This window comes from Syngnathoides biaculeatus, chromosome 16 (assembly GCF_019802595.1).
Source record: "Syngnathoides biaculeatus isolate LvHL_M chromosome 16, ASM1980259v1, whole genome shotgun sequence".
NCBI classification, from domain to species: Eukaryota; Metazoa; Chordata; class Actinopteri; order Syngnathiformes; family Syngnathidae; genus Syngnathoides; species Syngnathoides biaculeatus.
The window spans coordinates 24,203,768-24,220,422 of NC_084655.1; the positions used below are offsets into that span (position 1 = coordinate 24,203,768).

General features: G+C 48.4%; 1 protein-coding gene across 4 annotated transcripts in view; it reads left to right on the forward strand.

Moving 5' to 3' along the window:
* Window positions 1–13,272, forward strand: part of iqck (IQ motif containing K) — a 38,737-nt gene extending 25,465 nt beyond the window's left edge. Inside the window, exons 2-10 of one of the 4 annotated variants that reach the window (XM_061845748.1) lie at window positions 2,764–2,870; window positions 3,167–3,255; window positions 3,561–3,723; window positions 3,801–3,898; window positions 4,756–4,808; window positions 4,891–4,968; window positions 5,083–5,167; window positions 10,076–10,187; window positions 11,697–13,272. In XM_061845748.1, coding sequence (XP_061701732.1) covers window positions 2,786–2,870; window positions 3,167–3,255; window positions 3,561–3,723; window positions 3,801–3,898; window positions 4,756–4,808; window positions 4,891–4,968; window positions 5,083–5,167; window positions 10,076–10,187; window positions 11,697–11,914 — 981 coding nt within the window. In that variant the 5' untranslated portion in view covers window positions 2,764–2,785 and the 3' untranslated portion in view covers window positions 11,915–13,272. Of the gene's footprint in view, window positions 1–2,626; window positions 2,871–3,166; window positions 3,256–3,560; window positions 3,724–3,800; window positions 3,899–4,755; window positions 4,809–4,890; window positions 4,969–5,082; window positions 5,168–10,075; window positions 10,188–11,696 lie in introns of those variants that run through there. The other 3 variants (XM_061845747.1, XM_061845749.1, XM_061845750.1) reach the window with 3 other exon arrangements.
* The last annotated feature ends 3,383 nt before the right edge of the window (window positions 13,273–16,655 follow it).

The following is a 16,655-nucleotide window of genomic DNA, read 5'->3' on the forward strand; positions in this document are numbered from 1 at the left end:
CGCGGCGTCCTTTTAATATTCTCGGCAGTAACGAGTTCCAAATGAGTCGGCCCGTGAAAGCGACTTGGCGCCTCCCCCGCGGGCTCCAAATCACACGTGCAACAGCGCTCGGGTGGAAAAGCGCAAAATAAACACAATAAAATAAACGTGCCAGCGTTGTTGAACGTGAGACTTTCCACAATGACGCGAAATTGCAAATTGTTCTCGTTTTTGCAGAATTCACATTTGGGAACGGAAGAATTGGGAAAATCTGGGGGGGGGGGTGGCAAACGAGTCAAATCAAAATGAAACTTCCAAACAATTTTGACGGGTCAGCCCGTCGCACCCAAAAAAACAAAACACGAAACCTACCACTTTTGTTTCACTTTTTAATTTGCATTTAATATTTAAGAACTATTTGTTTACAAACGTTCACTGAGATATGATTTTTATGTAACTTTTATGTGCAATTCTTTATCGTTGTATCATTGAGTACAGTTGGCGGCACGTTGGCCTCATAATTGACCCCTCCGTACAGGGCACTTAACCGCGCCTCCTGAAGTGACGTCACGCCACGTGCGCTGACACAAGACAAACAATTTGTAAAAAATGGCAAATACAATACAATACATTCTGAACTGAGACAGACTCTATGCTTCTGATTTCATTCAATCGTTCACACGTAGCGGTGTTATGCTAGCGCAGAACGTCTCATTCATTTATACAAGACGTGTATTAAAAATCAAATTTAGGGCATATCTTCGCGCAAACACAGTCTGGTTAAGCTTCTGGCCGCGAGCCAGCAAGAAATCGACACGTTTGTGCAGTCCGATCGTCGCTAAATATCGCTCAACAAAGAATAAGTGTGTCAATCGTTCACACGCAGCGGTGTTATGCTAGCGAAGAACTTCGAATTCATTTATACGAGACGTGTATTGAAAATCAAATTTAGGGCATATCTTCGCGCGAACACAGTCTGGTTAAGCTTCTGGCCGCGAGCCAGCAAGAAAGCGACACGTTTGTGCAGTCCGATCGTCGCTAAATATCGCTCAACAAAGAATAAGTGTGTCAATCGTTCACACGCAGCGGTGTTATGCTAGCGGATAACGTCTCATTCATTTATACGAGACGTGTATTGAAAATCAAATACAGGGCATACCTTGGTGCAAACATGTGTGTTCCGGTTGATATTAGATGGATTGAGTTGATGAAGCGGTCTTCCACAATATTTGATCCATCGAAGGCATTTTTCGTACCGGGTCTTTGGTTTTGGAAAGGGTACGAATGGAAGTCCCACCGACTCGCCTTTCAGGATACCCGTCGTCACGATTAGAAAGTCCGCGACTACACCTCTTAACCATATTTTTTGTTAAATAACCCAAATACGCGAGAAAACGCTCACAAAAGCTATACTGGACCATGCAATGTTGTCTGAGAAAATGACGGGAGCAAAAAACGGGCTTTGGTCGATGCAGATCTCTGGCCTCTGATTGGTCAGCGACGCGGATTGCGCAATATCCACGGAGGGGTCAATTGTGAGGCGAGGACTGTGGTTCAAATCCCGCCCCCGCCTGCGTGGCTTTCCTCCGGGTTTGGCACTCCGCTTTCCTCCCACATCCCAAAAAACGAGCATTCACTGGAGACCCTAAATTGCCCGTAGGTGTGATTGTGAGTGCGACTGTCGTCTGCCTCCATGTGCCCTGCGATTGGCCGGCAAACGGTTCAGGGTGGACCCCGTTTCCTGCTCGATTATAGGTGGGATAGTCTCGAGCACTCCTGTGATCCTTATGAGGATAAGCAGCTGAGAAAATGGATCAATGGGTTAACATTCAAACTGTGAATAAAGGTTGCTGACAGAGAGTCAGCCTTGGTATGCGGGGGACGAGCTAAATTTAACCTGGGTTGTTAGTGGAAGTTACAGGGATTGTTCAGCTCATGTGCTCCTCCGCATTGAGAGGAGCCCGATGAGGTTGCTGGGGCATCAGATCCCGATCCCACCCGGACGCCTCCCTCGTGAGGTCTTCCGGGGACGACCCAGGCCACGCCGGAGAGACTTGGGTCTCCGGACTGGGCCGGGAACGCCTCGGGATCCCTCCGGAAAACCCGGATGAAGTGGCTTGCGGAAAAGGAAGCGTGGGCGTCCCCGCCGAGGCTGCCGACCCCTTGAACCCGACCTCGGATAAGCGGCAGAAGATGGATGGACCACAAATGAAATCGCTTCCTCTAAAATGACGTGAAAAAATAACCTGAAATGTATGAAAGTAACAAAATGTCTTACAAATTTAAAAAAAAAAAAAAAAGTTGGGTGTCTTACAAGTACCTAAACTGATTTTACATGAAACAAGGTGACAAAATGATTTGAAAACATATCTGTATAGGAATAGATAGGTCTGAACTGTTTATAAATAATTTTAATAAAAAAAATCTTTATTAAAAAAGAAAAAAATATATATATATATATACTCAAATCCAAACTGGAAATGTTTGCATTTATGTTGCTCAAATCTTCCTCAGTGGTCGCGGCTCAGTCGAGACTGCCCTTTGCGCTCAGGCGCCACCTCGTGGTCACTTTCTTGTTTTGGCTTTGCGACCGGAAGTGATTTTTGTGCACTTCCTTCGCAACGAGCGACTGCCCAGCAACCGCTTGGCGACAACAAGACCGCTCAGATCGCGACGCCAGGAATTACTTCGGATTTTTTTTTCCTCGAGGCTCACGTTGACTCGAGGAGCCAAATCGTAAATTATAATTTTCTTTTTTTTTTTTTTTATATTAAAATTCGAAAGGCGGGGCAGCTCCAAACCCAAAATGTTCAGCAACCAACCTGAAGAGTCTCCGCGAACTCCAAACCCAGCGGGTGCCAAAAGGTCCCTCTGGGAGGAGGTTTGTGCCGGTAAGATGATTTAATAATAATAAATGTTGCGTTATAACAACTGTAATAGCCGCACTTCAAATGAGTGTTGATGATTTCAAAGTTTCATAGCATTTGCGTCTGTTGTGGCTTGATTTTAAAAAAAAAAAAAAAAAAAAAAGGATTCATCTTTCTTTATTTTCCTTCTGGTGCAATAATCTTTCTAGGAAGTCATTTGAGGTCAACTTGTGAAAGTTTTTTTTTTTGGAGTTTGGCCAGCAGTTTGAGCTCCCGAAGGAGCGCAAAAACAAACCATTTTTGTCGCTGTTTGTCTGCAGAGTTTGAAGCCGGGCTGCCTTGCCCCCCCAGCGGCGTCCGCAGCGCTTCGGAACCTTCCAAAGACAGCAGCACGTCGCACACTGCCAAGGTCAGCCTGTTCTTTTTTTCCCTATGTATTATTCCCCCCCCACCCCCACCCGTTTTGCCGCATGGCAAAATGTGTTCAAAGTTAAATACAACAGAAGTGTTCTGTAATTTTTTTCCCCAAAATTCATATCCATCCACGAACGAGCCAACTTTATTGTTCTGCACTTGTTTCCTTTCATGTTTGAAATTCGGTGATTCTTCTGTGTACCACCGGAGGGCGCCACCGCGCCGTACTGCCACCGAGTAACGCGAATACTGCGCACTGGTGCACTCGCGAATGACGTTCCGCCGCGTTCGGTCCCGCAGGCGTGGATGGACGAGGAGGAGGAGGAGGAGAACTCGCTCCTGCTGGACCTGGACCCGCTCCTGCACCACCCCGCCCACGCCGGATTCTCCGTCTTTGGGGTGGAGCCTCCCCTGAGCCACAAAAAAGGAAGTCAGCCTCCTTTTTGTCCGGAAGCGTTTCAGCGTAAGGCGACGCGGACGCCGTTTGTTTGTTCTGAGGGGGCAAAAACTTTTTTTTTTTTTTCGTTTTGTTTGCGTCAGATCCGGTCACGCAGTACATGGAGGAGAAGCTTTTCCCCGTGCTGGTGCCCGCGGTCGAGGCTGTTCTGAAGGAAGCCGAGAAGCAAGGCTGTTTGCAGGTTGGCGCTTCCCATCGTGGACCCGACCGGTTCCCCTAGTTTAAAAATTGTCGGGTTCTGCCGGCGCTTGGCCGGAGGATCATCCCGACGGACGACTTTTCGTTTTGGCGTTATTGGGATGAGCTGCAAATTCGCTTGCATTTTAAACCCTCCTATGATAAAATTGTGTTGGTCATATTTAAAATATGTACGTGGCGAGCTGACGCTACTGCAAAGTTGTTGTTGTTTTTTTTTTTTTTTAAACTTTCTCCTCCTCCCAGGGTTGTCAAACTCATTTTTTGTCACGGGCCGCATTTTATTGCGGGTTTCCCTCAGAGGGCCGTTAGGACTGAAAGCATAAAAATCCGTCATATTTACACATGAAATTTCTAAACTAGTTTTGGAATCAGAAATCGATTCAACGACACAAAAATGCTTGCAATAGCTCAACCTCATCACTTATGACCTTGAACAAAAACCACAGATGATTTGCCTCCGCGGGCCAGATAAGATCATGCGGCGGGTCGGATCTGGCCCCCGGGCCTTGAGTTTGACACCTGTGTTCTATCCAGTCAGCCACTTTCTACCACATTTTGATCGTAGTTTACTGTAGTCCATCCATTTTTGTAAAAGTGCTGCTGTTTATCTGATTCAATTTTCGAACCGTTTTTCTTCTTTATTTGATGTCTTTGATATCATTTTTAGAGCAAAACGTTTGATTTGCGTTCAGCTCTTCTGCAATTCGCAATCGCATCACCTGATTGTATGTTCGTTTCCCAGCTTTTTTCTTTTTTTTCCAACTCTTATTTTCATTTGTCAACCATTGTGGCAATGATGCGTGTTTTGCGGTGATTTGATGTCTTTGTTGTTTTTCCCAGAAGAAAGTCATCACCTTTAACCCCATCGACTTCCTGGTGGAGTGGCTGTACAAGTAAGAATGTCGGCAAAAATGTGCGACGGGACGTTTTTTTGCCCCTCGCGGGTTACGTTGTGGCTTTCTCCGGCCGGTCCAGTCACAACCCCCGCAGGCAAGGTCAACCCCACCGACAATTCAACAACATCCCCTTCGTCCGAGCCTGGCTGAGCATGCAGTGAGTGTTCATTTCAATATCGGCGCATTGTCACGCGTTTGCCTTTATTTTGAGTTCGTTTTGCTAATAACGTGACGCCCGCTCCGACGGTTTTGTTTCTTTGACTTCCGTCAGTCCGAGGCCTCCGGTTCCGCTCTTTCTGCAGCTGAGCGACGAGCAGGCGGCGTTGATCATCCAGGCCTTCTGGAGGGGCTACAAGGTGCCGCGCGCGAGACCGCAACACGCGCAAAATACGCTTTGGCAAACGTTACGCCGCACTCGCGCGAGGCCAGATCGGCACCCGCAGCTGCACGACTAGAGCGTGACCAGTAGATGGCGCCACAGGTGTGTCAATCGATGCCAGTTGCTTCCTGGGCCTCCGGGGGGGGGGGCACAGTCAGCATGTCCTTGCTTATATCTGCACTTGGTGGCAGGATTGATTCCTTCCTGCTGTTATAAAATCGTGTCGCGTCTTGTGAGACGTTTCCACCCTCGGCAAAAAAAAAAATAAAAAAAAAAAACATGTAGCCGACATGTTTGTTTCCATTTGCTGCACAAAAAGGCTATGATGAGGATGAGGAGGATGCTGCCGCGCACCTCGTCTCAACTCGACAACAGCAATTGAGCCACGCGGACGATAGGTGGCGGTAGAGAGCTGGGCACCCACTGTTGATCACGGCAGGCTCCTTGTACTAGTAGTCAAGCACTTTAAGCTAACACAGTTGTCAACTAGTAGACAGTTTCGGCTCCCTCGTCACGTGTCGGACTAGTATCCCGGCATTAGCCTGCTTGTGAGTTCAAAGAGCCTACTAGTGCCTGGAAATTGGACATCCAGGAAGGTTACGGAATAAATGCTCAAAGGACTTTGTGAACTGGCTCCGCCCCTTTTGGGGGAAAACAACAACAACAACAACAACAACAACGGAAGCTTCGAAGCGTAATCGTGCTGCAGTATTCCGAATGATTTGCGATTTGTCGTGGCGGCCTTGAACGCAACACAGCCAGGCTGCGAGGTTGGTCGAGGGTTTGGGCGTCTTGGAGGACACGAGAGGATCATAACTTATTTAGGATGCACAAGATATTTCGGGCATGCGGTGGTAACTCAGTGCGTGCGTGCGTGCGCGCGTCTGTCGCACGGTGGCAAAAGCGCGTGATCATTTCTGCTGGGAACTACTTTCCATGGCCACATTATTAGGTACAGCTGCAAAACTACTAACGTGTACTTCCCGTCGATATTTTGAATGCTCAGTTTTGATTGACAGCGTCAGGGAGGTTTTCGTTATTGACAGCTGAGAGCTGTTTCTAATCTTGCGCTCGCCAGGGGGGGGGGGGCAAAAGATTGGATGAGTTGCACTACAACTCCAATAATAAACATAAAACAATGCCTGGAGATATGAATTTAATCCGTTCTGTCACCTCGCTTGGATCGAAAACGATCTTTAATGAACAGAAAGCCCCCTCCAAGAAATTAATGTTCACGTTTTTAATCATTAAAAAGATCGCTCCATTATATTGACCTTTGTGAAAACAGAATTGCAATATAAATAACTATATATTACAATTGTTGGAGTTAGTTTGGGCATCAGGATTAATTGATTGCAGCTCCTTCTGGTGTGTGTGAAGCGGCCACTGGGGGGCAGTATAACAGGGATGTGACCACCAACAAAGAAGAATAGTTTTGACAACTACTGCAAGTAACACAGTGAGATGCAATCATATTACTTTTTTGGTTTTTGGGAGAGGAGGAACAATTTGCTCCTGTAATTTATCATTACGTTTTTCATCCGCCGAGAATTTGCTCCCGTAATTAATTGTTAACATTTCTCATCTGCATGCTTTGATGTTGCCAAAAGCTTCCAACTGTCTGCAACTGTCGATGCAATTCGCTCATCTGTGTGCTTTTTATAAAGTTAATGGAATTCTGCATTTCTTACGGGCCGAAGCGAGACTCGTTTCTGGAGGTCAGTCTGAGGCCATCTTTGTTTTTAATGCAGCTCTCCCATTGGCTCCCGAGTGCACCTAAAGCTGTGTCTCGTGGTTGTGCCCGTGACTAAAAACTGCCTCAATGACTTTTTTTTTTCTTCCCCCTCTTCCCCCCTGCGGACAGAAATATATATATATATATATAGAAAAAATCCCTTCTATTTTTAACAGCAAATATTTTTACGGGCGCCATAGCTTCGTTGGATTACCGTTTCTAGTCATCGGAATTTTCTGCTCTTGTCAGCCCTTCACCGCCCGAAGCTCACACGCACGCACACACTTACATTTAAGACTCTCATGGGTTATATAACCCGTGACGCAGCTTTGACTGCAGTGTAACAGAGGAATCGAGTTTTTTGTGTGCGTGTACGCTTAATATTATGCATCTGCATCAAAACATTGCACACGAGCGGAGAACAAGCTCACGCTTAATGCGATTGTCGCTCCCGTCGAGCTCGGCGGAGGGCTGCGGGGGTCTGAACGCCTTACGTAATCGTCTTTACACTGTGGGCCTTAGCGTCGCTCGCTAATCCACTCATCCGTGCATGGCCGGGAGTGCGCGCACGTCTGATGGCTATGACAGAGTCGTCCCTGTGTAATAAACGGGCATCACCTTTCGGCGCGCCGTTCGAATCGCATCCTCTGCGCAGAAGACCTCCAATCACTCGTCGTCCCGACGCGACTGCCGAGCTATTGGTTGTGACCGTTTTTTTTTTTTGTTTTTTTTTTAATTTCCGTAGCGTTTAATGGCTGCGTAGTTGAAAGATTCAGGCAAAAAAAAAAAAAAAAAAAAAAAAAAAAGAAAGAAAAAAAACAAGTGGAGCAAGGAAATTATGTAAAGTCTTCAATAATCCAAAGGATCTGCGAGGAAGCATTCGGGGTTTATGTCTAAGCTCGCCGAAACGTTTCATGTGAGCCGCGAAGTCGCTTGGCTGCCGTTGCCTTTTGTTGCTTCTTCTGCACGTCGGCTAGTTGTGGAGAAGCATAATGGCTGGGACCCCCCCAAAGTATTCCGGGGTGCGGGTTTTGAACCCGTTTGAGTGTGAATTGGCTTTTCTTCTTTAATTGGTGTGGTCGCGATTCAAACTCCGAAAGGGCTTTTGATTGCATTTCTTTTTTTAATCGCGCCGTCTCAGGTTCGTTTACGTACTTGAAGGCAACACATTTGCCAAACAATTCCGAGGTCTGTCGTGCAAATTTTTGATTTCCGCTTCCCTGTGTGGAGTCGCTGAATTGTTGTGTGTTCAGTGAAGGCTTTTCTACATGGTGGATATCAAAAGTCTACACACCCTTGTTTCGGGGAGATTTTTGTTGAATTAATAAAAAATAGACTGAATTTTTTTTGCACTGTTTCCCCCAGTTATGCATCCCATACAATGCAGTTAAAAAATAAATAACAAAGTTAACCCTCATTCCCACCATTTGAAGTGGCGCCATCCATTCCCCCATTTTCTTAGCCACTTATCCTCACAAGGGTCACGGTGAGTGCTGGAGTCTGTCAACGGGCAGGAGGCGGGGTACACCCTGAAGTGGTCGCCAGCCAATCGCGGGGCAGATCCAGACTCAATTAATGTTGGATGTTTTTGGGATGTGGGAGGAAACCGGAGCGCTCGGAGGAAAAGCCACGCAGGCACGGGGAGAACATGCAAACGCCACACAGGCGGGGCCGGGATCGAACCCGGGACCTCCGAACGGTGAGGCCTACGCTTTACCAGCTGCCCCCTGTGCCGCCCATCCCGAGACTGTTCTTGTCGGCCTTTTCTTGACATTTGTTTTGCTCAGTGGCAGGAGGTTGAAGGTTGTACACGAAGACTGAAAAGTGTCCAGTTTCAGCTGAAGATCAATAGCTCCAAATATGTTACTTGCAGCACTTTGTCAGGAGTTCTTTTTTCTGATGGGCATTGCCACGTTTGCGTCATTCCATATTGTCCAACCCGTGTGGGGGGGAAAAGTGAACATGAATGTGATTGGCTGATTCCAAATGCAGCCACATCCCAGTGAAGGGGGTGTGCACACTTGCGCAACCCCATTATGTGTCAGCAAACAAAAACATCAGCAGGGGTATGGATGTCCAGGTGTGGTTTCAAGTCCACATTCATTCATTCATTGGGTTTGAGGTCCACGTGTGCTTATCGTGCAACATTTATTGGCCTGGCAAAAAATAATAATAAAGAAGAAGAAGAAGTGGGGCAGCGTGAGTGCTGATTCCAGTTGACACGCGGGTGAAAAGAGCTGAGAGTGACACACACAGTGGCGGTCACCCAGTTTGCCGTGGAGTCCACAGCAGAAGTAGGTCTGTGTTTCCGGCTCAACGAGTCGCTCGGCGCCGTCCGACAATGGTTTGAATAGAGGCCCCACGCGCGGGGAAAGCGGCCCACGTGACGTTCCCTCGCCGCGGGACCCGAGTTTTTCGAGGCTTCCGGGGAGAGGTCACGCGCGGCGTCGCTCGCTCGGATGACGACGGCGCGAGTCAGCGAAAAAAGCCAGCCGCCGTCGGAGCGAAAGCGACCGGACGGTTGAATCGGGTCCCGGGCAGCTTTGCGCCAAACAAAAGCCTCCCCCGCGACCGCCGGGAATGTCACTTTGTGGCTTTTCAAGTCGGAATGCGCTCCACGCGTTGGACTCGCTGCTGAGCATTATTCCCACTGTGCGCTTGTGTTGTGGGGGGGTGGGGGTGGGGTGGGGGTCCTAATCCCCGTCGTCGTAGTGTGAGAAGATTGACCGCAAAGTCCAAATCATTCTGTGACCGTTTTCCCAAAGGAACTTGGGAATTCTTTTTTTTTTTTTTTGGGGGGTTCAAAGTGTCGTCCATCATGTTTGAAGTAACATTTGAATAGTCCGTACTGTACTAAAACTACAAATAGAAGTCAACCGCGGTGAAGTACTGTAAAAAAGTAAAACTACACGTCTCGCTGCATTATACGTGTTGCCGGTTCAAGTTTTTTTTTTTTTTCCACGTGGGACTCGCACCTCCCAAACCACGACGAACATCCTGGGGGCTTTGCAATTTTGGGGTGTCCCACAGGGTGCATATTTTTGGGACAATAATATGCACAAGCAATATATATATATATTTTTTTTTTTTAAGCGTGTTGCATGCACTGTACCTGTAATTACTGTGTAATAACGTGTGTGTCACGCGTAGGTCAGGGCACAGCCGCACGTGCAGGAACTGCGCCAGTGGCAAAAGAACCTGCGGGAAACCCGCGACATTCCCAAGGCCGTCTCGGAATTCTGGACTCGGATCGAGAAGCGAGGTGAGACGCGACTGAGGATGCGCCGGGGAAACGAGGGCAGAGATGGAGGGATGGAAAGGACGACAAGTGCACAAGAGAGCAAGTCACTCGTGTGTGAGAGGATGGGGGGTAGCGACCCCCCCGTGAGAAGGAAAAGATGCAGAGGAAGGAAGCAAGGAAGGCCCGTGGGTTCTCGTCTTTGTACGCTTGAACGGCAGCCTCCTTTCTCGGCGGCCATCTTTTGTCTTTCTTCTTTTTTTTTTTTCTGCTCCATTCTCAGCTGTTGTGTAAACACATACGGGAACATTTCCCGACCCAAAACGTACCACATCGTGTCACTTCTCTCTTGCTCAATGTCTGTACCCCCTTTTCTCTCTCTCTCTCTCTCTCTCTATGAATTCATTTCTCTCACTACAAATCCATCCATCATCTGCAATGTCCCTTCCTCAGCCACCCCACCCCTCCCGTTTCCTCTCGGCCTTCGCTGGTGACGTCCCCGGATTTAAAAAGCCAAAGAAAAAGCAAAGCCCCCTTGCGCAGTGACTTTCAGTTGCTGAGCGAGCGGGATGTTGCGTTTCAGCCCCCCCCCCCCCCCCCCGACTGTAAACACCGCCTCTTTCAGCTCTCACACATTCCTCACCACAGCACGGCTGCTGACCTGACATTCTATCTAACGGGGGGGGGGGGGGGCTGGGGGGCTCCAGTGAGGGACTGTCTGCTGCCCCCCGACCCCCCCCCCACCCTCACGCTCTCATTTCCAAAGCACAACAACAGATGGATCAGCATGTGAGTCACTTTCATTCTAGTGTTGCTTAGGATGTGATGGCACACAAAAAGGAGCACAGATTTTTTTTTTTTTTATAAGCCCCCCCGCGATATCCCCCCCCCCCGTTCCCTTCCCCTCCCCGACCGCACGCTCGCTCGCTCTCCCAAGCCGACCCGGCAACGGCCGCCATTTTGAATTTCACAGCACGACCTCGGCAGCGGACAGGCGGGAAAAGCACGAGCCCCCCCCCCCCAGGCCGAACTTTGAGGTCGCGGGGTGAAAGGTCGGAGAACAGGTGCGGCGCTCGCCACCTTGTGAATCACGTGGCGCTTTTTTTTGGGCTCCACGTCGAATGCGTGCCGCGACGCTCATGTGGGTGTTTTTTGTTGCGAAAGAAAGAAAAATGTTGTTACAGGAAAACAAAAAAGGAAAGACGGGCAATAATCACAGTCACAATTTTATGAGAAAAAAAGTTTTTGAGCATAATTGTGTAGTTCCAAGATTAAAGTCCAGATAGATATTATAAGTCTAGTGCTAGTGAGAAAGAAGTATATTTTTCCCCACACAGGAATGAGGAAAATGTCAAGCGGGAACAGATTAGTGGCATTTCCATTCATGTCAATGGTCAAGTCTGATTTGATATGAATATTCAAATTGAGAAGTTGTGGGTGTGGTCACACAATGAAGACAAGTTTGATTATTATTTTTTTTTCTTTCAAAGGCTTCGTAAGCAGAGTAACAATTTTCCTACCTTTGGTCCACAGTGGGGGCGGCCATGGCCGAGACCACGGAAAGAACAGAATCCGAGAATTCCGACTCGTGCATCTCCGTGCTGTCCCCGACGCCGCTGAGCACGGCTTTGCCCACGCCCGCGATCACCCCGGACGGCGGAGAGCGCCCGGTGCCCGGCCTGCCCGCCGCGGATGAGCAGACCTACACGGCGTCCGCGTCCAGGTCCTCAATCACGCTGTCGCCAACTTAAAGGAGACTTGGGAGCTGTGTCAGAAAAGTTCCAGGACTGGCGTCACCCAACCCGGACTACCAGTTTACCCCTTCCGTGTGGGCCGGTCGATTCGCCGGCAAGAGATTCTGCCCCCAAGGTTTGTGGCAGCTTCACCGTCTCAGTGACCCGAGCATCTGACAGTTCCTGGCCGAGGAGAACCTTCCTCGTCGAGCCGTTTAGAAGCAGCGGATGACTTCAAGAGGCCTGTGGTGATGAGTACTTTTTTTTTTTTTTTTGGTGGTGGTGGTGGTCCGGTTTGGGTTGGGGGAGGTCTGTGGGAGGGGGGTTAAAGGCTAACAAAATAAGTGAAACTCCAGGGGGAAACTTGGAGTTTGGATTTGAAAGGGATCATTTGCCACGTTAGTCCTGGGACTTTTCTGACAAACCTCACGCTGAACTCTTCTTGGAAAGGGCTCACAATGTTCTTCACCTCATGAAATTACTCATACATCCAATTTATGACCTGCTGAGTCATATTTTCCATTTCAGAGCTTTTTTTTTTTTTTGGGGGGGGGGGGGGGGAACAGCAAGTTGTGCAACAAGTGCTGAAACATTGAACATCTGGACCTTCCAACGCTTCGAGAATGTTCAACCCAAATTTTGGGCTCATTGTGAAATTTGACCCCAAATCTTCCACGTTTTGGGAGTGGCGCATGTTTTTCAAACGCAAAATGGCCGACGAGCCAAAAACGGCTTCCTGAAGTCGGCATCGACGTTAACAGCCGCGTTCATTTTCGCGTCGCCGTTAAAAATCTTGTCGGCAATCGAACGCAGCCGAGCGGGATTCACGCGCCGGCATGCGCGGCTAATCGTGCGATCGCTTCCTTTGCGGGTCGCCGTGCGCTCGTTTTGTCGAGCAACGTTTTTTGTCCGTGGAAGAAGGGGGGGGGGGGAATTCTTCCATTGAGGCCAGGAAGCGAGAGCGAAGGGAAAGGGAGACGCCGCCGTGGACCTTCAGGAAATGAGCCGACCGGGGAAGCAGCTGATAAAGACAAACTTTTTTTTTTTTTTTTTTCCTCATATTTTTGGCAGCTCACGTTTTCCTTGCATGATATGAAACGGCACGGTGTGGCCACTTTTAATCTTTTTTTAAATTACCAAACAGTAGACTTTTTGGCAGCCTTTCTGCTCCAAAACCAGAAGCCATATATGCTTCCTCGTCATAATAATAATGTAGTCGTTTCTGTCGCCGTTGTTAGCAGCAAACAGCGTCATGGCGATAATAATTTTCCCCTCTCACGAAAGCGCTCTTGGAAACACTGAAATGATGGGGTTGTCAGATTTTGCTTTTTATCGTTGCATGTTGAGTAAAGTTATGTTTGTTTGTTTGTTTGTTTTTTTCAAGTTTGATTCGATGGTTTCCAAGTGTCCTCTCTTGGGCCGGACGCGGCTTCCAGCAAAGTAGCGTTTGCCCCTTTTCGCGTCCTTCCTTAACCCACGAAACACGACGTGGCGACGCGACGAAGGGCCCGGCGCCGTCTCCCTTTGCGGTCGTTTGGGTTCCTGGGAGACGGCCGCCGCTCTCGACGCGATGAGATGATCCATTTCATTCGGGGGACATCTGATAGTGTTGAGTGTCGCGCTGCCGGCGGCCCCGACTGAAACCGGATCGCAGCATCTGTCTGGCGGTCGGTCAGATTTTTGTTTAGTCACGGTCTACGGAGTCGTCCCCACGGAATGAAGGATCATCTTTAATGATGCGTAAGGAGCTCGGTTACAATTTGCGCCAAGCAACCGAGGGACTGTACGTGCTGCTGTTTTGGTTAGCGACCAGAGTGTCATGCGCAAGGGGCGTGGCCACATCACTGCTGTGGGCGGAGACATTGGTCGCCGCTCGCAGCTGTTTCACATTGGGACTGTAAATAGACAGGTATCTAAGTTGGAGTTTTTCCTCACTAGCATTTGCCAGTTCGTTGCCTCGTGTTATTGAGTTGCATTCAATGCCTGTGGGACTCTCTGCTCTTCGTGTAAGTTAGAATATCCCTAGTCACAGCGATTCTGTGCCCTTTTGTTTGATCTTGTCCTGTTGAGTTATTAGTTTGCCCCATAGTCTTCGGAACTTGCTACATGTCTTTTGGATCCCGCCTAGCCTAGCCTAGCGTTTCTGGACCTCTGCCTTGTCGAGCTGCTGCACCATGTATGACCCAGTTTCCGGAATAAACTACATTGCACGTTATGCCTCTGCCTCAAAGTCCTGCATTTGGGTCCGCCCCCGTACCGGAGATTCGTGACGTGGTAGTTCACAATGTGTGCACGGTAGGCGCTACAAACTGAGGCTGTTTAAAAATACTGCCTAACTGCTGCGAGTACTCCTCGTGATCTGATTGTCCAAAACTGCCATCCGTCGCCACGAAAAGGTCTGTGTACATTTCTACTTATGCCGCCTTCCACCTGTCAAAGTATCAGAAGCGCCATAATCGGTTTGTGATCGTCCACTTCATGGCTGGAGATCCAGCTCGCTCTCGCGAACCTTTTTGGAAAAGCCTAGCATGTCTTGTTATCACGCAAGCCCTCATTCCTTATGTGCTGTGAAAACCGAAAAAAGATCACATCCAATCAAATGTACCTAAACGTTACACTTTTATTGATTTTTATTATTTTTTTCCTGAATTAATCACACAAAGAGTGAAGTGTTTCATTTTTTTTTTTTGTAGTCACCATATTTTAATTAGTAGTGTTGGGGAGGACGACTTGACGGTCTACGTGGGCATGCTGCGTCACTGCACAGTCACAGCTGTGAAAACCAACGTCACGGTCTGAAGGCGGCACGCAAAAAGACGGGACGGGGCCCAGTCCGACTCGACCCCCCCCCTCCCCCCCCCACCTCCACTTAACATCGAAACGTTGTGCAGATTCACCACAGAAAAACACAAAGATGATATATCAGGCGGAAGAGTCCGTACCCCCCTTTCAAAGTCTTTTTGCGGGTCGAGGGACGATGACGTTTTCAAGACCAGTTTCCTTTCTGACATGAAACTTAAAAATGCGCTCCCGTGGACAGATCTGAAATGAGGATTGTTGTCACATAAATAGTTAGTATTCAAAAGTACATCTGAGAGAAAGGTCGTATACAAACGGTGCAGAGCATGCACACATACTGTAGGTAGTCGACAGTGCAAAATCTACAAAGTCACAGGTTCGTTTTTTTTTAAATGCTTGACATTGAATGAAAACATCACAAGTGTTGAAAACGCTGAGACTGGATTTTCGTCGTGCGCGGCGGACGACCCAAAACATTGTGACAGTCGAGCTCACGTCAGTCGGCGCTTGTTCCCGTGATCCGTGTTGACCCTTGTTCCGGTAGACCTTGGAGTTAACCCTTGTTCCCGTTGCCCCCTTGATCGTGTTCGCCCCTCTTCCTGTAGCCTACGTTGTCAATCCTTGTTCCCGTTTCCCATGACGCCATTGGCTATCTCGCACGGTTCCTGACCACGTTAACCCTTTCCTCGCTAGCCGGCGTTCATCCCTGTTCCTGTAGCCCGTGACATTGTGCCTGTGTGTCCGCGTTGACCCTGTTCACTCTCGTTCCTTTGGGGCATGGTGTTGAACCCTGTTCCCGTTGACGTTAAACCCTGTCCGTGTTGTCCATGTAAGCCCTTGTTTCGGTGGACAGTCTTCACCCTCGTTCCTGTTGGCCGAGTTCATTCTTGCTCCTGCGCCCCACGTTGTTCAACCTTGTTCCAGTGGCCAATGTGATTAACTCTCAGATCTTGCCCCAGTCTCGTAACTGTTCCTGTTGCTTGTTGTACTAACCCTTGTTGCAGTAGCTACTCTTAAGTTGTTCATGACCATGTGAATCCTTGCTTATTCACCACATAGTCGTGCTCACGTAGCATTAGCAGTAACACCCTCGCCCCCATCATCCCATAGAGGGGGGGGGGGGCATCGTGAATGCCCTGTCGGCAATCTTAACCCGTGACATAAAAACCTCAAGGTGGGAATGGTGATCCTATTTTTACACCTTTTCCACCCGTTGATGTTGAGCCACCCGTTGTTCTTGGAACGCAAGCTAACCCCACCCCAGGTTGCCGATCCTACGCCCCGTGGCCCGCGTCGGGCTGGCGGCGTTTGGGCACGTCATGCAGCGTTTCCTGGTTACCCACCGCGTCGGCCTTTTCTTGCTCATGTAGTCGCCAATAAACGGCTTTCCTCTGCCCACCCCCCTCCCGGTCTGCTTTTGGTATCAACCCACTACTGTATTTTAGTCTTTTTTTTTTTTCCTTACTGCATGTAGTGCCACAAATTATTATTCACAGCCATTTTTTTTCTCTGATGCGCGGAAAAATGGAAGGAAAAAAAAAACTCCCTGTACTTGAAATCATGCTGCTAACAAAAACATCAGAAATATTTTGAAAAAGAAAAGTAAGAGCACGCTAATGCATGAATGCAAAGAAAGGATTTAAAAAAAAAAAAAAAAAGTAAAGTAGTCGTCACATTGTTATAATCGGTCTGAACCAGTGATTCCCAATGACTTTGCACGCAGCTCATTAGTGTGAAAACTATACCACAAATAATTTACATTTCTATCTATGCTAGCGACGTGTCGTGACAGGCAGAACAATTCAATACTCCTCCACTAGATGGCAGAAGGTCCAATTAACCTGCGTTCACATTTTGCGCCTCATGCAAATTATCTTGTTCAGCGCTTCCGTCCGGCTACGCCAACTGCGGGTTTTATGCAGATGGGTTCTTCATCCCGTGAGGAAAAATTGTCATCGTA